The following is a 22,066-nucleotide window of genomic DNA, read 5'->3' as shown; positions in this document are numbered from 1 at the left end:
ATTAGCCAAAAAGAAGGAAAAAAAAAAACCCCCAAAACCCTGCATACATTAGTGTAAGTTAATTTGCCACACAAGAAAAGGGAAAGGATAATAGGAGACAAAGAGGCTGACAGACTGGCTGTTTCAAATCTGTTGTAGAAAATTTTGCTCATACTTCATCATTTAACAATAAAAAGAGGACACTTCCATAGGCAAAGGGTTTTTTTTTGTTTTTTACAGATTTATTTAGATATAGTTCACATACCCTAATCCTTTGGCATGTTTGTTGTCACTAAATCTATGACTGCTATTATAATAGTTACTGGAATTCAAATGAATTCCTTCTCCCTGGAATTAGATTCCAATCCATGTTGCTTCTACAATTCTGAAGCCTAACACTGGCCATGAAAGTAGGTATGAAAGTATTGTATTTCACTGATTCTAGGATGCAATCATCCCTCTCTACCACCTGGTCATTTTAACATTTGTGAAACTGAGATATTATCTTGCAATTAATGGTGTGTCAGTACTTGGCTACATAAAATAATGGTGCATTTTACAATTACAGTATCTGTCTGAAATATGACAGAAACAATACACTGTGCCAAAATACAAGGACAAGTCCCAATGTTAAAGTTAAAAAAAGGTCATTCAATAGAATATACCTTCAAAGGGCACTTTCCAAGTGATTAGAAGGACAACTTATAACAAACACCATTCCATATAAGGGGTTTTTATGACTTACTGTCAGTGGGCAATGGAGGAGGAAACAATGCATAAGTCTACACGAAAAATACAGCATAGCTGTAAACCTAGAATGTTAGATATAGTTGATGCAGTTCTAGAAAATGTTCAGGTTCAGTTACCAAAGCACTGTTATTTAAACCACCAGTTCACATACCTGTCAAACGGACTTTAGACTAATAAACCTAAAAGTTAAACATTTTTGGATTGTGAATGCTGTCAGTACGTACCTATTTATATTAACCAATGCATGTGCAACAAAAGGAACAACTGTCAATTCATTTCTGGGGTGAATATAACCAAATTTGGTATTTCACCATTAGAGAAGATAGAAACCTATCCATGAAAAAAGTTATATGGGGATTCGTTTTTAGCATCTATTTAGAAATTGAGAGTTTACCTGTTTTCCAGCTGATACTTGAGGCAAGACCTGTGGAGCTTGAGACTGACTGACTGGTTGTGCAGTAGTGGCCTCACCGGAGGCTGATGTCTGTGGAAGTGAATACTGCACTGTCTGTTGAGGAGGGGCTGTCTGCTGTACTCCCTGCTGCTGAAAATAAAATAGAATTATTCAGTTTTATTTCAAGTCATTAATGGCATGGGTCAAAGGAAATATGTTTGCCTAAGGTCTTCTGTATCTGTAAATGACAATATTAGTAATCAAGACATGCATAAACCCAAATTCATCAATTCCCCGTTATATTTATTTCTCTTTTTCCTCTGGTATTCTTTGTTTGTGATGGTACAACCAAGAGCAATTAACCAATGTTTCATAATTTGAGTCACCGTTGGTTCTTCACCTATCATCCCTCTTGCCTCAATAGCAGGTCATTCACAAAGACCTTTAGATAACATATCCAAAGAGATCCTCTCTCCTCGAACCCCCGTTCCCCATTTTTTTCACCCTATTTCTTGGTATCACCTCTCACACTCTGGTCCTATGTTAAACAAATCCAATCTCCTACTTTAATCTTTCTTACTGTATTTTATCAACTGTGTAGCTAATTTGAATAACTCTGATTACAGCTATTGAGAATACTGAGAAAAGCACTGAATGTGGAAATTCAGCTTTACCAACTGTAGTACCTTAGAGACTGCTCATTTTACTGCCAAAAGGTATTTCCTTCTTTGAAAATAACACTATCACTCAAAGTAGGACAAAGGGAGTAAGTGACATTTAGGAATCAACCATGTGCTAGGCATTCTAGTATAATACACTTAAACTTAACGCATGGCACATAATTGTAAATTTTGTAATAAATTAATGGCTCTCACTAGCCCAGCAAAAATCTGAACTTCATAGCTGACTTTCAAGACTCTCTTACACCTACAAGTAATTTAAAATTGTTATTAATACAAAAACAACAGCTGTTTGTAATAAAAAATTTACCTAACCTATCAGACAGATTATCAAGTTAAACGAAATACCCTAGCCCCATATCTCCAGAAGCAAACTATTAGTGGTTTGGTCATCACCTTTATGGATTTTTCTCTACATGTAAGTGATCATTTTTAAAAAAAGATTTTTTTGACAGAGGAGAAGAGTGCACATGCACAAGCAGGGGGAGTGGGAGGCAGAAGGAGAGGGAGAAGCAGGCTCTCCGCTGAGCTAGGAGCCCAACATGGGGCGATCCCAGGATTTTGGGATCATGACCTGAGTTGGGCAGACGCGTAACCGACTAAGCCACCCAGGCACCCTGTAAGTGGTCATTTACACATAATGACATTTTTGTTTTCTGAAACAAAAGTATGCCCATTCTATAAATACTGTTGTTCTCTAACATGCTATTTTCATTTATCAATGGCATCAATATCCTAAAAATGAACATTTTGGTTAATTTTTTTCTTTTGTTACTTAAAATAATGCTGCAACCAGTAGCCTTTTACATATATCCTGGTCTATACAACTAATTGGCTACTGCTGGTAAAAAGATAAGCTATTTATTTATATAAAAATAAATTTAATTGACATATAATGATTCAATATATACATATATTGTGAAATGATCACCTAGTTAACCTAGTTAACATCTATCACCACACAGTTACAATTTTTTTCTTGCAATGAGAATGTTTAAGATCTACTCTCTTAGTAACTTTCAAATATACACTACTATAGCAACTATAGTCACTATGCTATACATTGCATCCCCAGGACTTATTTTTATTTGTTTTATATGTATATTATGAATCTGGCCACCTTCAAGAACATCCTAGATTTTGTTAGATGATAATGTGCAAATAAGATTTTTGCTCCCCTGATATTTCTTACTTTGTTCTTATTGTATCAATTAAAATCACCCCCCAAAATGCTGAAACACGATGGTGACAGCAGTCATATGTTTGTTTTATTCTTTAATTTTTTTCTGACAACGTATTCTTATTTTAACTTAAATCAGGAGCAAATGGCTACCAAATTACGTAACATTTATCTTCAGCAACTAAGATATATCATATATATCCAAATATAAGGCAACTCTGAATATAAAATAATTTTCCATATTTCCACTAAGAAAGAAACTAGAAAATCTTTTTGGTCAACCTGAATATATTTTAACTTTAAGGAATTTACACTGCAACACTACCATTATGTAAGTCATTAATTTACACACCTAAATAAGATGGCACATTACATAAATGCATTAACTTAGAACTATTGCTCCACCTCTCTCAAATTCTTCCCACACAATACACCAGTCTCTTTATCTTCATTGCAGCTATACTGTGAAGCCTCTAGTTTTCTGGAGCATAGCAAAATACTTTCCCTGTAACTTGTGTCTTGAGGTAAAATTTGCAGTGACAAGCATCATGAATAATATTAGGACGGCTGTTGGGGCACTTGGATGGCTCAGTCAGTTGAGTGTCCGACTCTTTTTAAAGATTTTTTTGTTTTGTTTTTCAACAGAGAGAGAGAGACAGCAAGAGAGGGAATACAAGCAGGGGGAGTGGGAGAGGGAGAAGCAGGCTTCCCGCGGAGCAGGGAGCCCGCGGGAGCCTGATGTGGGACTTGATCCCAGGATCCTGGGATCATGACCCGAGCCGAAGGCAGACGCCCAACGACTGAGCCACCCAGGCACCCGAGTGTCTGACTCTTGATTTCAGCTCAGGTCATGTATGATCTCAGGGTCATGGGACTGAGCCCCACAGTAGGCTCTGCACTCGGTGGGGAGTCTACTTGAGATTCTCTCCCTATCCCTCTGCCGCTCCCTGCCCCTGCTCTCTCTAAAATAAATAAATAAATCTTAAAAAAAATACTAGGACAGCTGTATTTTTTTTTTTTTGCTTTTGTCTTACAGGTTTATATTCATGTAATCTTTGTATTAACTCCTTAAAATGATCTTTAAGCAAGTTGTTTACAATGACATATAGAACCTGGAATAGTCAAGTTGTTCTCCTAAGAATAAGGACCAAATCTATGTTTAACTTCTTGGCTTTTATTTTAAAACCAATTCTGTCAGATACTGTCTATAAACATTTCCAACTACATATACGATTTTAAGGTCCTTACAGGCACATGTGTTTTCACGTTTTATTTTATTCCATTAAGTTTTTTTTTTGGTTATTGTTCAAAATAAAGGACAATGAAAGTCTGTAATATGGAAATATGATAAAGGTTTAAATATATGCTGATCCCCTTCCTTATTAAGGGAAAGGGGAAAATTTGAGGAAAAAATTCCCACGTTATATATGGGCATATGATTACCTCTCTCACCCCTATTAATGCAAAACCATGCTTACATCAATATTTGGACTCAATCAGCTCTTCTATGAACCTTATATTCACTTATTAATGTTCTAGCTAAACTGAACTAAAAGGTTTGTTTCTGTCTTTTTTCTACCTTTGTGCTTTTTCTCTTGCTTACACTGTTCCCCCCTTCCCTTTTGGTCTAGAATATTCTTTATTCTTACATCTGAGTTTAACTGATAATCAGAGTCCAGTTTAAATGCTATCTCTTGGGGTGCGTGGGTGGCTCAGTCGTTAAGTGTCTGCCTTTGGCTCAGGTCACGATCCCAGGCTCCTGGGACTGAGCCCTGCATCAGGCTCCCTGCTCGGCGGGAAGCCTGTTTTTCCCTCTCCCACTCCCCCTGCTTGTGTTCCCTCTCTCACTGTGTCTTTCTCTATCAAATAAATAAAATCTTTAAAAAAAATGCTATCACTTTCATAAAGCCTTCTTGATATCCTCCCTCCCTGCATGAAAGTGATGTAATTTATCTCCTTTTATGTCATAAATGGGATGTAGTTAACCGGTGAGTTGTGGAGTTAGGCAACTTGGATTTAAATTATTTCTACCTCTTATAAGTTGTGTAAGCTTGGATAAATTACTCTTTTCCAGATCTTATCTCAGGCTTCCCATCTGCACAATGAAAATAACAACAGTACACTTATAGGGTTCATATAAGAATTAAATAAAAATATAGGCAAAGTGCTTTGCACATTGAGTATAATCTTACCTACTACACTTATTTGGTTTCTTTATTTTTAAAGATTTTATTTATTTATTTGACAGAGACACAGCGAGAGAGGGAACACAGCAGGAGGAGTAGGAGAGGGAAAAGCAGGCTTCCCACTGAGCAGGGAGCAGGATGAGGGGCTTGATCCCAGGTCCCTGGGATTATGACCTGAGCCGAAGGCAGACACTTAACGACTGAGTCACTCAGGCGCCCCACACTTATTTGTTTTGTAGCAGTTGACAGATATGTTTACTAGATTATTTAGGCTCCTTTGAAAGTAGTGATATCTGATCGATCGGTCCATCTTGATAGACCCTTTGGAAGAAATTATTAAGTAAGCTGGGTTACGGCCTATATGGTGTATGGCAAAGAAATACTAAGTTTTCTAGTAGGAGGAAGCTATTTTTTGGTACCTCATTAAGATATAGCATAGCACTAGAAAGGACTCTTGATAAAAACATGAAAAAAGCAATCCCTTATTGGTTACATTTCAGAAACCCATGAAATAAAATAAATTTTAGCTAAAGTACTTTTCTTTCCTCACTCTAATAAAACTAGAGATATGGTTTTGTAAGATGGGGTTGGAAACTGATAGTATGTAAAGTGAAACTCACCTCTAAAAATAAACACCTGGGGTGCCTGGGTGGCCCAGTCGGTTAAGTGTCTGCCTTTCGCTCAGGTCATGATCCCAGGGTTCTGGGATCGAGCCCCAAGCTGGGCTCCCTGCTCAGTGGGGAGCCTGCTTCTCCCTCTCCCTCTGCCTACCCATATAGTACAAAGGGCTTACAACCTTTTAAAAAATATACATGAAACCTCAGTAGCTGAAACAAATAAATGCAGCTTCTTGAGCACCTTTGCAGAATCAGAAGTCCCTGTAGAACTTTAATACAGAAAAAAGCCTAACTATTCTAGAAATGTTGAATTCTGACTTGTAGTTTTTAGTTCTATCCACTTACTATGTAATCAAAAAGTGAAGTATTCTAGACTGCATATATTTATGTAAATTGAGGGCTCAGTTTTATGGTCCTACTCAAACACCATCCTATATTTAAAATAATTCACAAAATAAAACTATCTTAAAAAAGCATCACTGACACATAAATTTTGTATTATAGCAATAGCCATATTTACATTTTTTTCCAGAAGTCAACTAATTCTTTTAGCCTGACATTTATGGAATTGCCCTCCTTTACCACCACATTGCCCTCCTTTACCCCCACATATTTTTCTTACCAATGAACTGATATCATTTGCTAGTAAGTATACATATATATGCCCACATATAAGATATATAAGAAATTCCTTTGGAAAAGGAAAAACACAGCACACACTTAAATTTGCTCAGTTTATTAGTGTTGGCCTGTGTCCAAAGATACAAACGAGGACAGTGGTATCCATGATGGTGCTTCTGTCCTCAAACATCTTTATGTAACTTTTAATTTGTATTTTATTTTTTAAAGTTGGCTTCATGTCTACCATGGAGTCAATGCAGGGCTTGAACTTACGGCCCTGAGATCAAGACCTGAGCTGAGATCAAGAGTCAGATGCTTAACTGACTGAGCCACCCAGAGGACCCTTAGTTTGTATTCTTATTAGGGATTATTAATACAATTAAAATAGAATTTGTTAAGGTTGTCAAAAATATGACTACTCAAATTTAACTATAATTATATACAGATTCTGCTACTTGCCTGAAATAACAAAAGCAAGACAAAGCAAATTCTAGAAGACAGGGCTGTTGGTCACTAAATAAATGAACATATAACCAAACTAATCCTGTACAAGGAACATTTAATCTTAAACTAGTATCAAATGACTGTATGATCACATGCTGGACTAGAAGGAGACTATTTTGTAGTAAGAATTAAAAGCATTGTTTAAAAAAATTAATAGAGAAACCAATTTATGATTTGGTGGTTGGAAAACACACTTCGTAGGGAACTATCAATGAAATAGTTCATCAGGAAGTTTTTATGACACATGTAGTGACTATAAATTTTATTTGAAACAGTTAATATTCAGTAGTGCCAAAAAAGTATTATGCCCATGCAAATAATTACTATTAATTAATATAAGTACTGAACTACAGATGTTTAATTTTAGAATTAGTAGTTTTGCTGTTGAATACATCAGCACTGTACTAATTTTCTGAGCTCCTTGAACCCTGGGGATTATATTCCCCAAATCAAAAGTTTAAACAATGTTTAAAAAGTTCTTAGAGTAGTTGTTCAGTTTCTCTTAGCATAAAATCTTATACCCCATCCCAGATTAGAAATAATTAAATAGGAGTTTAGCATTAATAGAGTCAAATACAATGAAAGCAATGGCAAAATGCTCATAAAGGGGTAAGTCACAAATATAAAAACAAAATTGATATTCTTTGTATTGTTAAATTATGTGTAGAATCATCTATTTCAGATGGCAGATGAATAATATATCAGTTAACAATGATTCCTTTGAATTTCAATGCTATGTCTAATTTAGTAATTTAAAAATACATTAAACAAAAGAAAAGATTTTCTAAAATCTTTTTAGAAACACAAGAACACAAGAAATGTTATGCCTCTTGATTTTTCTTTCAAAAACATAGCAAGCCTTTATTTACATCAGGAATCTAATTTATGAAAAGATTAGTTAAACAGTGTTTTGGCTACTGTTAATCCATAAAATGTAGCAATGAGTTGTTCTCACCTGCTGAGAATGTTGTATGGGTAGGGAAGATGGAACCCCTGTTAAGCTACTTGAGGATGGTTGACCCTGGCTTTGCCCCTGTGCCTGAAGGAAAGAAGTGAATACAACAAATTAGCAAAGCCCTACGTAAGTATATAGAGAGGTCAGGCTTTTGCAATAAATATTTAAACTCCTGAGAGTTTGCTTGAGCAAAATAAAATATTAGCTTGATAAATATGTATGGGAGAGACCACTGGGGCATCTTTTCTAAGAAAAGGTTAGAGAAGGATTACATCACAGAGCATATCCTGATCCCACACAAAAACCACTGATGGTTAAAACCTACTACTGCTGTGCTCCGGCTATAATTTTACCTGGCCAAAATACTAAGATTCATAATAAAATTCTTACTGAAAATATATTAATTAAGAAAAAAGTAGTATGACTACCGATGTGAAAAAATTCCGTATCTGAACAATTGAAGACAAAAGGGTATTTGATAATGCTAATTTGGTTCCTTTTGCTACTTCTTGTAGGGCCATGGTGACTTTTACCAAAAATGTAAAAAACCTGGCTACTTCTTGTAGGGCCATAGTGACTTCTACCAAAAATGTAAAAAACCTGTTATTTGCCCTCCCCCAGGGATGATTTGGTTGTCACAACTGAGGGAGGTGACTGCTACAGACATCTAATGATTAGAAGTCAAGGATGCTGCTAAACATCCTGCAACACACAGAACCACAACCCACAACAAAGAATTATCCAACCTAAAACATCAGTAGTGATGAATTTGAGAAACCCTGACCTAGAAGTTGTCTAAGTTAAGATAAATGAGAAAGTGAGAAATGAATACAGGATTTTATATAGTAAGTTAAGGAAATGAAAAGGCCCACCTGTGGTGTTCCATTTCAGTCTAGAGGGGTTTCTCTGAAGCTTACTTGGATCTGACATCACATTCTACTGCATCTTAACCACTACTTAGTATGCATTCTTCCTGCAGTAGGTTTGTAAATTAACCACCTGATATTTCACTTTGGAATGTTTAAAGAAGAATGGCTGGCAGTGCATTAAGATTTATAGTACAGGCTAACAACTAGTGCATTAATGTGAGTACACTGCATGCAGTGTAATTTTATACCATGCAGCATAATTTTCAAGTTTCTGGATCTTTTTGCTTCTTAGAACTATTCTAAATGATGGATACTTTATGTACACTTTTGGGGTTGTTTGTGCCCCTTATGAGAGAAGAACATAGAAGAAAGTATCAAGAACATATAATACTTTGTAAGAGTGGAAAATTTAGAAATCCAAATGATGCTTTGAATATATAATTGGAACAACTCCTATATAGATTTTGTAAGACTTATATATTTGATAAAATATATGGAATATTATGAAATAGTTAATACTGACTCCACTTGTTGAATTCTATTATGACCATTACTTTGTCTTTATTCGCAAGAGTGCATACACCCATAAAAAAAAAAAACTCATATATATAAATAACAAAATTTAATTTGTTGAGGAAGGAACCAAGGCCTGAGATATGTTTCTTAGCTTGCAACATATACCACAAATTCTTAAAGAAACAAAACAAAAACCCACCACCCATACTAGATTGTAACTTTGTTGCTAAAAATTAGAATCAGTCAATTTTATGGATTAACATTTTATTTGGACATATACAGTGACTTGTTCAAATGATGCCATTTTAAAAGGCATTTTCATTTGTTCCTAAATTCTTAAGATGTTTCCTTTCTGTCTTTCAAGATTCTTCCACACCTATGAAAATTTTGTGTATTCTGAACACTCTTAAAAAAATTTCCCTATTTTCCATTCTTTTTGTTTTACAGAAAAAAGAGGTTATCCTTTCTATTTTAAAAAAAACTAGTCATGTTTGTTCTAGGGAGAAAGAAATACTTCACATTAGCATTTATAAATAATCAATGTGGAGTTAACTTTACAGCCATTTACATTTTCACTACAAGTTGAAATTATTCTATGTACAAATAGAACTGATTTTGACGAGTGATTAAAATTCTAGTTTTTGTGTTCTCTTTTTCAAGGATTTGCGCATATTATAGGTAAACGAAGCAGCTTCTCTCTTATATTTTGTTCTTATATACAAGTAGTTTATAATCCCCCCAAAAGGAGAAATTCTACTAATAAAATTAAAAATAATCCTTATAAATGGAAAGGAGGGATAGAAAACTTAAATGTAATGATGCATAGTAGGGTAGTTTAAAAGAACTGTGGAAGTTTTCCTATAACCTGTGGATGGAGTGCAGATCCTCCTGAAGAAAATGAGGCAGATAAAACCTGCTGAGATGTGGTTCCTTGGGGGAAACAGAAGAAAAGTGGGGATTCTTGGAACATTGTCTGAGGCAGACGGATAAAGGGTAACGAGACGTCAGAGCCAAAAGGTGCAGCTGCTCCCCCTGTAGGGGGAGGTGACTGAAAATCACTGGGGTCTGATGAAGTAATTTGTGAGGAATCACTGGAATATTCTGGGCTTCCTATTGGCCAGTTCTGTCCGATAGGCTCTACCACAGAAACGGTCAATTCTGGGGCATGGTAATTACGCTGTTCTTCAGTCACAGGCTGTAGGCGGCCATGTAATCCAACTGATTGAGGAGGTGGTTCTTCCTGATTCAAGTCCACTGCAACCTGTCGATTTCGGTAAACACGCTGAGGTAAAACTCCTCCTCCTTCTCCTGAAGAGGAGCTTGGAGTGTGAACATGAAACTCAAATACACAATTGCTTCTCTCATTGTTACGAGTCAACACAGCGGGTGCAGAATGAGGAACAAAGACAGGGTGAACTTTCAAACGTGTAGCATCTGTACTGATAGGTGCAGAAATACTAGAGAGGGGAGATCCTGGACTCAATCCAGAATCTAATCTTAAATTCTGAAGGTGTCCTACCAGGAAAGCCTGTCCAGATGGAAATTCAAAGACAGAACTTGAGGTAGGGCCCCCTTGTACTGGCTTCTGTTCAGGTATCTGTTTCAAAGGACTTGACAGTACTGGTGAGTTGTATGGAATACCCTCATACTGTTCTGTCACCTGGGCCTGGTAAGCTAGATACAGTGCTTCCTGAGGAATACAATAGTGAGCTTCTTCTGGAAGTACTAGTCCAGGTCTATAGTCACCGTGAACTTGAGTTGGTTCAAACATAGGATGGACCTGTATCTCACATGGCTCTCCAGTTATCCTACTGGCTGTAGTGCCCAACATAACTACAGCCTCTGGTGTCCAGTTAGTTGGGCTGCCACCAGGTGGAAGAAGATTTTGGCCAACAGTCCTCAGCAGGGGTTGGAACTGGCGAGTTTGGGCTTCCAAGAAGGAGGTGCTCTTACGCCGCTGGGAAATGGCCACCTTCGGTGGACAGGTGGGAGGTGGTGAAAAAGAAACTGGACGTTCATGAATAGTTGGGAAAAATATCTGTGATTCTGGGTATGTTGGGGTCCCCCCACACGGATGCGCCATGGACTGAGGCTGTATCAACATGAATAAGACAAGTAATTCATACAGTCATATGTGAAATTACAGTAGTCATGCAAAACTGGGTCGCTCTGTGTAACCCTATGAAATGGTTACACCAAATTTATAATTAATAAAGAAATAACAATGTTTTTGGAAATTATGTGCATAGTAAAAATCCATTAAATACATCCAGGGTCAATAAAATTATTCTGTGGGACTCTTTGCGTTAAATAAGAGCTGCTTTTCCACAACATCCTCTCTCAAAGGAAATGGAAGAACTTTCTAAGTGTTTATTCTGTTTTTACCCCCAATTAATATGCTCACTCTTAAGATTTAATGTAAATTACACGAGTGGAAACAGAGTTAAAATAGTAAGAGTTAAGGGAAGACAATAAGACAATATAATCCCAACATTTTTAGAATGGAAGATACTTCAATTTAACCTACAATACAAAGTTTTCCTATACTCTATCTTCTTATTATCCGGTGCTGTGTTAGAGGCTCCAGTATTATTTTTTTATCAACTAATAGTATGCCTTCTAACTAGAAATCAAAAGAGGTACTTTTGGTGGACAGCAAAAAACACACTACTGACTTCTGACAGTAATGCCCCTTTCCCATCTATCCCAAACTAGATGCAGTTAATTTTACTACATGAAACATGTTGCAGATGCCAAATCACTGAATGTCCACTTTTCTGATCCTAGTTAAGGGCTGCATAATTTGGTGTTCCAATCAAGTGAAAAGGGTAATATAATTAACACTGATTCAACAGCACTTTTTATTTACAAAGGCAGTTCTAGACATAAGACTCTAAATTTGGAATCCTACCTTCCCAAATGCAAACAGTGTACTTTCATGGACTCTTTTTTAAAAAGAGTAGGTTGGTTTCATTCTTTTAGTAGGGATGGTCCCTATCAAATTAGTAAAATAGCTTAACTCTTACTTTTTCACAACAGCTAAAAGAGGGCCTCTATTTCAAACCAGAATGTTCCATTTTACTGTTTATTCAAGGAGAATCCCAAAGCCATAAAATACTATATAGTTACTCACTCTCTTAAGTAAAAATCTGAAGATTTTGGTATTACTAAATCAGAATATTAACTATATTCTCTATCTGGAAAAGCAGCAGCAAGGTTCCACAGTGTTTAATAAAACTTTAAAAGACAGATCTTTTATAGATATAAAAAGGGCCAAAGAAAATTTTATGTACTACATGTGTATCCAATGTACTCATTAGGGTCAAGATCCCACCTTATTCAGTCTAAGAGAAAAATTTCCACAAGGGAACATATGGCCTTTTAGTTTGCCAACACATCATTTTAAACAGCTAACAAATTAAAAACCAACTTTCACTCTTTAATTACTCTTCACTATGGGGAAAAAATGGTCTCATCCAGCTTCATGAATGTCTCTTTAGAATAAAGTGAAGAGAAAATGTATTTGGGTTAATTTCTGATAAAGAGAAAATTTGCTTTTAAGTCAACAAATTTAAAATGAAGTAATACATATTCTTCACTAATGTATGAAAATGCAAGGATTTGTATAGGTCAGTTGGGGATAGGAGAATATAATGAAAGCTAAATTTTATTGTGTACATATTCATATGTGCCCAGGGTGTTATTAGCATTCTCTCTCATTACCTCCTTGTTTTTTTCCCCTCCTTAAAGCCTTGTAACAAGAAAGTTTCCTATAGGAAGAACAGGTATCCTAAAAGCATAATATATTACTAAGTGTAGTCCTTTTATTTATTTAATTTTTATTAAAATTCTTGATGCCTGGATGTATTCATTGGCAATAAATTTTCATTTGTCAGGAAGTTTATGGTTACATACAGTACTGACAAAGAGGGAAGGCAGGCTGGAGCGTCGGTGCTTGCGCTGAGAGGCAGAGTGCATAGGCAGGACACTCTCCAATGCTTTAGAAAGCTTTTCGGCAAAAGTTTCCTCAGGGGCAATCCGAAGGAGGGAGGGAGAAAGAGGTGCAGACAGCACTGGTGGTGGGGTGGAAGGAGCACTGGGAGAGATGCGGGACAGAGGGGGAACAGCAGAAAGATGGGGAACACAAACCGACATGCTACGGCCACGATGAGGCTAAACAGAAAACAAACACATACATGAAAAACACAGTACTTTGAAAACAAAATAACCAAATGTACAATGAAAATAGGGCATAGCTGACATAAAGAAGTGTTCCATCCTCTCCCAATCCCACAAATCCAATTTTTTTGAGGAGAGGTATAATTCCACAAAGCAGATCACAACTATTCTCTCTATACTGTTGGTCAAGTACAGGTTATCAACAACCATGATTATGATCAATTCTCTTCCTAAATATTCTGAAATAACATCAATTGTTATGAATGTATGAATAAGAATGGCTGACTGACTGAGGTAGTAGAACAGGGAAAACAATGAACATTGGCTTGCAGTTTTCTGTGAACTTATTATTATAAGGTGTAGAAGACTTTAAGACTGGATTACTTTGCAGGAACTCTGGAAAACCTCAGAAAATCTTTTTCAATTCTATTTTGGAAGGCATCAGACTAAAAAAAGTTGTTGGCTCAGAGTATTTTATTTATTCCACTTCCTATTTTTATCTGCAAAGGGTAGAAAGTCATTTTCTAGTAGGAAAAGCATTAGTTTTCTAGAAGTAATGTGCGATAGATATAGACACATTCTGTAGTTTTACTAAAGTAGTGAATGGAAAATTATCTTGAATGTGAATCTCTAAAGAGTAACTTTAACATTTCGGCATATCAGAGATTCAACTTAGGTTTATAAAGTCTGAGGCACCTTAACATAAAAATTTTAATATAGCTATGAAAAAGCAGTATACCTAATACTGTAAGGTTGTCCTGAGCAAACTCGTTATTTTCCTTTAGGTATTGTGAACTGTGTCACTAATCATGTTTTCTTTTCCAAAATTGGCTGCATAGAATGCTTTGAGCCAAATTTGTGGCTCAAATACCAGTAGCAAGTATGAAAGTATCATTATACTTATCATACTTAATTCATTCCTGGTTCTATTTTTCTCCACCCTTGTTTCTTTTTTACTCTAATTTTTCTAAATTCCACATTGATATATTATTGTAAGCCACAATAAATTCCTTCTGGAATAAGAAAGAAATGGAATCATAAGATTAAAAAAATCCTCAATATTTGATAACTCTTCTCATGCTACCTCCACAGAAATTAAAAGGCAAGGCTGTCATTAAGTCTTTCAGAGCATCAATAAATACAGGATGTTTGTGGCTCAAATATTTAAAATCTTCACAAATGATCATTCTATTTCCTTTTCTAAAATACAGACACCAGTGATGAGGGAAGCAAGAGATTAGTTTTTTAAAAATCTAGTTATTATGATCCACAAAAAATCAATTAGAACAAGAGTAGAACCGGACATGAATGCTTGACCAATTAGATGTCAGAACAAAGAAATACATCTACATAGTCTTTATAAGTTCTTCTACCCTACCTAATTATTTTAAAGGTCAGAAAAGTAGATTGTTAAAACAGTGTATTAGTAGTTTGTATTACTGTGGCCATTCATCTCAAGACTGATGAACGGACTCTGAAACATAAAAACATCTTTTATTTCAAGCTGTGGGTTAAAAGAACAGAGCAAGCAGAAATTTTTTCTTGAGAAAGACTTTCATTTAATGAAGAGCAGAAGTTCCATAACATTCAGATTTAAAAGCTTTCTGAGAAAGAAAAAAATCTACCTGCTTAAAGATCTCACTAAACAAGTGCTATACAGTGACCGGTTGTTCTCCAATTCTTTCCTGAGGCAGATGATGTACTTTATGTACCTCTGAAGACTTCACGGAGGGTCAACAAAAGAAACGGGGTATTACCCGAGATAATTTTAACATTTTCTATATGAGAAGCAAAAGTGGCTAATGTAAAAGATGGGGCTATGTGTGTGTGTGTTTATGTATATATAAATGCTTAAAATATTTCAAGAAATAATCTCCATAAGTTGATTCTGAAAATAAATCTGTAATAAAACAATACCAAATAAAGAGAAAAAGCAAATGAATGTATACTGGGGAAGGAATTTGTGTCCAACACAGACTTTAAGGCAGGAACACGCATAGCAACTGATGGTTAACTAAACACAAGCGCTAAATTAAACGGTCATACAAATAAAGGATTCCTTCACTCTGAAGTACTCACATGCAGCATTCTATAATGGTTTGAACATCTTACCTTTGTTCTATACAGTAAGAAATCTTACAAAAAATGCTCAGTAATTCTTTTAGTAAGTAAGCTTTTGAAAAGTCTCCTTGTGCCCACCTCCAAATCATCTGTATGTCCAACTAATGCTGTTTTGAACAGTTTCAACTCTAAAGTGCTAAAGAGAGCATTATCTTTAATCAAATGCATATTAGTCTAAATCGTGTACATAGTTTCTTCACATGTGAATTTTAGCTAATTCTCACACAGTAACATTTATGTTTATGTCCTAGCCTGCCAGAACTACTCTAATTATACTATTTCCTTCAGAAATATACCATTTACACTTTCTACTTCAGACTCATGCTATTACTTGGATAGTAGAAAGAATATGAATTTAACATATATCTATTCTCATTATAGGCTTACACTCTCTTATGCAGTTACTTACCACACTTGAGGGTGGATAGACCCCATGGGGCTGAGACTGTGCTTGGACAACAGAAGCTGTATGCCCTGGGAGTGTGCCAGTAGAATGTGTCTGTTCATGCTGGGACCCATATGAAATTGTCTGTTGGCTGCTCACTCGAGATTCTGTGAAGACAGAAGATCCTTGACCACTGTCAACCGTTCCGTCAGCTGAAGGAGAAATAAATTGTCAAAAAACAGAGAGACAAATCACAAAAGGGAGGTTTATATTTTCCCATCACAAACCCATGACTTTAGGGTTAATTAGTTTTTTCTTCGCAAAGACCTGACCTAAATAAAAAATGAATACTAGTTTTTAACTAAGTAGATTTCTATGCTTAAAAACATGAAGGATCCAAATGGAAAAAAAGGATGTCTTTAAAAAAAAAACAAAAACCTTCATGGCTATCATAGAATCTTATTACCTGAAGAATAAGGGAAATAAAATGGAATGCTGTAAGCCATCAGTCTTAACTTTGGAGACCAGTGCATTCTTTGTATTAAGCAGATAGTTCAATAAAAAACTAACAACCTCATTCATTTCTAGTCTACATGTTATTCAGTGTTGCTAAAAAAAGATGAACCAGACTAATGGGTTCAATTACAAATAACTAAGATAAACTTGTTCATTTTTCATTATTACATTTCATTGTATTTATTTTTGTAGATTTTAAGTTTTTAAAAAAGTTTGTATTTAAATCCCAGTTAGTTAACATACAGTGTAATACTAATTTCATAATTACATTTTATTTTAAGGAATTGTGAAAAGTAAAAATCTACAAATTGGAACTTCCAAGATGTTGGAACCTGTAAAATTATTTTATATTCTAATCACATTTCCTTACTATTCTGTCCTTCTAGTCTACTAGTGATGGATGTTAGAATAGAAACAAAAAGTAGATGATGATCATTTCAATTTTTTTTTTTAAGATTTTATTTATTTGACAGAGAGAGACACAGCAAGAGAGGAAACACAAGCAGGGGGAGTGGACGAGGGAGAAGGAAGCTTCCCGCGGCGCAGGGAACCTGATGTGGGGCTCAATCCCAGGACCCCGGGATCATGACCTGAGCAGAAGGCAGATGCTTAACCATCTGAGCCACCCAGGTGCCCCTCAAATTTCTTATTATATGGTGAATTCATGATTCAAACCAAGAGGCCAGTGCAAAATGATGAACAAGAAGATGAAAAGTCAATCAGGAGTATCCTTAGCATACTTATGCACTTCCCAAAATACTTACACAACACAGATATACTAGTTTGTTGGTACTGTAGTTGTTGATGTTGATCTGCCTCAGGTTCTTCAGGTTCTACTTGCGTAGAAACTGAAGCTGAAGTGGTAGAAGCAGTAGGCATGCCAGTGCTGGCAGACGGGATCTGTTTGACTCCTGCCTGGGAAGTACTTGATTGTTGTTCTACCTGCTGTTTGAGACTGCTCTCTTCCTGCTTTCTTTTTTCTTGCTCCTCCCGCACCAACTGCCGCTGTTCTCGTTTCCTCTTAATTAATGACACTCTATCTTTGATGGCTTTTGCCATGGTCTTGTGATCACCTTCACAGACATACCCAGACTCTACCTACAGGATAAAAGAGTGCATTAGGAAGCAGTATGATATCAAAAGAAAACAAACCAAATATAAAACAAAAAAAGGCACCTTTGGGGAAAAAGTAGGAAGAAGGGGGAAGAGAAAGACCTCTCCAATGACTGGTCTTAACCAAACTGTGAAATTACTTGTCTGTATTATGCATTTCTCAACCGTTTTTGTAGATACTCACGGGATGGGCGCCATCATCTTTGTAGAAACTTTGTAGGAACTCAAGGTAGTTATACCTTCACTTCTTACAACAATAAAACAATGAGGTTCCTTTTATTCTAGTCACTCTATTTCCTGCTCACATGTAACTATTAATATTAACCTGTGTTGTTTTTACTTCTTTTCCCTAGCCAACAACTTAACCAGATAAAACAATTGTGATCAATACATGAAAGTTAAAAAAACATACACACACAAATCTCTAAAGGTATAAAAAACTAACAATTAAAATAAGTATCTCTTTCATACCTGACCCCTTCTCAGAGGCAACTTCTATTGAATAGTTCTTATAAATTCTAGTAGAGATATTCTATGAGTATCTCTGCATATTAACTGGCTATTTTAAGCACTATCGCCAGCATAAAATTGGTGAAGTCTTTCTTTTCTGAAAAGTCACCTTCTGGATATACTTCATAAAGTGATTAATCAAAGGCTGCCTACTAATAATTGATCTTGAAAACTCCCTCAAAGTAAAAACAATTCATTATCTATTTATAGAGTTTATCCAAATGACTGATCAAATGTATCAATATTTAGAAAATATAACTTGTCATTCTAACTCAATAGGTTTATATAAATTAAGAGTCATTCAACCTCATAGACTTTCACATTACTTCAGGATGCATTCTAGATTTACCCAGCCATCCATCTATCCATCCTTACATATCTACATGTATATCTCTTTTCCTCAATTAAAAATAACTTAGGGCCATTAATCAACACAATTTTCTATCATTGAGATCTGCCATCCACACTGCTTCATAAACTTTTTAGCTCAACAATATAAATGTTTATAAATATACATCAATTTTTAAATGATGGATCAATGCTAATTTATCGTTTTTTAAATTTAAATTCAACTTAATTAACATATAGTGTATTATTAGTTTCAGAGGTAGAATTCAGAGATTCATCAGTTGCATATAACACTCACTGCTCATTCCAACAAATGCCTTCCTTAATGTACATCACCCAGTTACCCCATCCCTCCACCCACCTCCCCTCCAGCAACCCTGTTTGTTTTCTATAGTTGAGTCTCTTATGGTTTGTCTCCGTTTCCATCTTATTTTTCCTTCCCTTCCCCTATGTTCATCAGTTTTGTTTCTTAAATTCCACATAAGAGTGAATCTTTGTGATGTATGTCCTTCTCTGACTGACTTATTTTGCTTAGCATAATACCCTCTAGTTCCATCCATGTTAATTTACCATTTCTTGAGCAACATCTTCTGGCACATCTCTTTCCAAGTCAAAGGAAAACTCAATAGCTTCATTGTCTTTGTATTTTCCCTTTAATTTCTTAATATCTTCAATACGTAGCCATAATTTAATAGCTATCTTTTCTCCATCATCTTCTTCTGCCAATTCTACCCGTACCCCTGTTTCCTCCTGGAAGAAGGCATGGTTCAAAAGGTCTTTGATAGAATATCTTCCAAAGAGAGGGAAATGAAACAAAAACAAAACAAAATGACATTAGATTGAAAACATAATTTTCAAGTGTGGCTGATTACTGTTATGCTTGGAATAATAAAGACTGTAAAAAAAAAAACAAAGGAAAGTTTAGAACTCATTTCTACATTGTTCCATGTGAACAGTGATTATAGTTTTACTCTCAAGTTATACAACATCATTTATAAGTAAGAGCTAAAAGCGATACTTTTTAATCTAAGTTATCTAATCTCATATTAGTTAACAATGTACTAACAATGGCAAGTAATATACAGAATGTCATAGCTTCAAAATACCACATAATTTATGTAAAATTTATAGTTAACAAATACTCTTATTTATGATCCCATCTGATCCTTGACCAACATCCAATGAAATATTATTTCCTGATTACTAGGAAACAAAGGCTCAGAGAGGGTGAAAATCTTGCTCATGGTTATAACCCTCAAATGGTTGAATCAAAATTTGAAAATAAGTTTTTTGATTTCTAGTTCTTTACCTTCTACTACAACTTTATTTACCACAATAAATTCTCTCAATTCCTTTTTCAACAATTTGTGTATTAGGCAAGAAGTCTGATTGTGGAATAATCTTCTTTAGATAAATGGTTTCAAAATACCAGTAATCTAGTAAACTGTACCATCCAAAAAGAAATAGAGTAATATGTTCTAAGACTGGAAACAAATACTCCTTTGTTTATAGTAAAAAAAGTTCTTAGATAAAGGACTCTCCTTTCCAAACACTGTATATAAAATTAGAAACCCAAACTAAATTTCTACTAAACAGCCTTAAAGATCATGATGTTAAGCTCTTCCAAATAACAAAGTTATGAAAAGAGCAGGAGACCAGAGATGTGAGATACAGAATTCTTTAATTTGGTTGATATACCTGATTGCTCACATTCTTCAGGAGGTAGATTATGCTCAACTTACAATTTATATTTATACTGGCTGGTCTACTTTTTCTTTTTTGGAGGGTGAGGGGGGATGGTGTGGGTAGATTATTTTTCAAAAACAGACACTGGATCTTTGCCATGCCTAACGGGTGATGAATCAGCTATATGACATATCAGATACTTGCCACGCCTCTGAGAAAAGTCCTATTAGTACAAATGACTAAGCCAAATCTCCTCCTAAGCTTTGGGCAAAGTTGTCTCTTTTTACTGAAAGGAATGCTGATGTTTTGCTCTTCAAAATTATGGCACAATGACAGCAAATCAAGATGTGTAGTTGAGCTTATTTTAAAGAGCCAAGATTTTATTCCACCTTTTGGAATTCAATGGATAAAGAATTAAGGGACAGATCTGTTGGTCAGAGAGAGATTGAACCCTACTGAGTTTTATAAATCATGCTGATGCTTTATAAGTAGTTTATGTTTTAGAAGTAGTTCTCACTGAATGCAGCAGCTATGTTTAAGGTGGTTCTGGTTCAGTTGAACTCTACCATACCACATTTTTTACAACATTTCACTCTATCAAATCTCAATACTATCTTAAATGGACAGAACTCTACTTTTTTTTTTTTTAAGATTTTTAAAAAAATTTTATTTTATTTTTTAAGTAATCTCTACACCCAACATGGGGCTTGAATTCACCACCCCAACATCAAGAGTAGCATGCTCTACTGACTGAGCTAGCCAGGCACTCCCAGAACTCTACTTTTAAAGATATTACATGACATAAATAGAGAAATTAATCACAAGTAAAGTACTGAATACACTTCAGATTGAGTATTGTATTTAGCACATATCATTACATTTTAGGTTTTTAAGCAACACCTAAGTCAAAAGTGGCAACTTACCTTTCATCTTTGTTTTGCCGTATGCATCCTTCAATAATTTCCTTCACTTCAGGAATTGCTACTTTGTCAAAGCTGGCTGGCTTCACTCCCTGAGAAACATAAAAACAGGAACAAAAACACATTAATAAAGGCAGGTTCTTTGAACTTTGATTTTGAATTGCCTCTTAAGGTTCTATGAGATTGGCTTCTCACCATCCTGGCTTTTTTCTGATTTGCCTACAGGAGCTGGTCCATTGCAGGGTCAGAGTTGGGTAGTAGCAATTTAGCTCCCACAAGAAAACAACAAGAAATAGGGCAGTCACTTACTTCCATGGCCTCCATAGGTAGGTAAGGAAAAATTGAGGCTGTTGTCAATATCTTCTGCTGTGTTTCAGGTAAAGGAAGTTACTGGCTAAAGAGAAGGGCCAAATGTTCTAAAAGGTTATATCTTTTGTGCAGCCTTGTTCCCTAACACATTAATCAACACAGTATTTAACAGTGAATCCATGAATGGGCATGAATTCATATGCTTAGTTTGGCAGGTATTCTATTATCATAGTACTCTAACAACCTCAACAAGTATAGGAGTTAAGGATTTGGATTGGTTTGGCTTGATAAGAGAAGAACAAATTGTCTTGTACATATGAAACATAAAATGAAAAGTGATATATCAGATCCATATAAAAGACAAGATTTCTAATTAATTTCAGAAGAAATCTCAATACCACTATTATATGTAATACTATGTAGTATCCTAGTAGTATTTTAGAATCTTCATAACGTGTAAATTTTTTGCAAATAAAAATTTCAGCAATGTGTGGAATATATATGTAAGATGTAACAAAATACTCCTAAAAGGTGATATGGAGAAAACATCTCATTTTCTCTTCCCACCTTGTCTAAGTAACCACATGGATTGATGCAGCTGCACTAATATACTGCCCAAGTGGCACTGTAAGTCTCTAAACACATAAAACACAGGGAATGGAAAATAAGGGAGAGGGACTAGAAAAGTTAGAATATAGTACATAAAGTTTAATCATCTATAGTCTCAG

At 35.4% G+C, this 22,066-nt stretch overlaps 1 protein-coding gene across 19 annotated transcripts in view; it reads right to left on the bottom strand.

The window, feature by feature from the left end:
* WNK1 (WNK lysine deficient protein kinase 1) overlaps positions 1–22,066 on the bottom strand; it is a 151,413-nt gene that overhangs the window by 28,263 nt on the left and 101,084 nt on the right. For 13 of the 19 annotated variants that reach the window (XM_027593599.2, XM_027593603.2, XM_027593602.2 and 10 more), the window contains exons 5-10: positions 21,033–21,121; positions 18,994–19,213; positions 17,217–17,550; positions 15,961–16,148; positions 7,867–7,950; positions 1,124–1,273 (exon numbers count right to left, since the gene is read on the bottom strand). In XM_027593599.2, the coding sequence (XP_027449400.2) occupies positions 1,124–1,273; positions 7,867–7,950; positions 15,961–16,148; positions 17,217–17,550; positions 18,994–19,213; positions 21,033–21,121 (1,065 nt within the window). Of the gene's footprint in view, positions 1–1,123; positions 1,274–7,866; positions 7,951–10,116; positions 11,344–15,960; positions 16,149–17,216; positions 17,551–18,993; positions 19,214–21,032; positions 21,122–22,066 lie in introns of all 19 variants that reach the window. The other 6 variants (XM_027593600.2, XM_027593611.2, XM_027593616.2 and 3 more) reach the window with 4 other exon arrangements.

The sequence above is a fragment of the Zalophus californianus genome, chromosome 9 (genome assembly GCF_009762305.2).
Source record: "Zalophus californianus isolate mZalCal1 chromosome 9, mZalCal1.pri.v2, whole genome shotgun sequence".
NCBI classification, from domain to species: domain Eukaryota; kingdom Metazoa; phylum Chordata; class Mammalia; order Carnivora; family Otariidae; genus Zalophus; species Zalophus californianus.
Note: the sequence above shows the minus strand (reverse complement) of the source record. Positions and strands in the feature narration are given on the sequence as shown.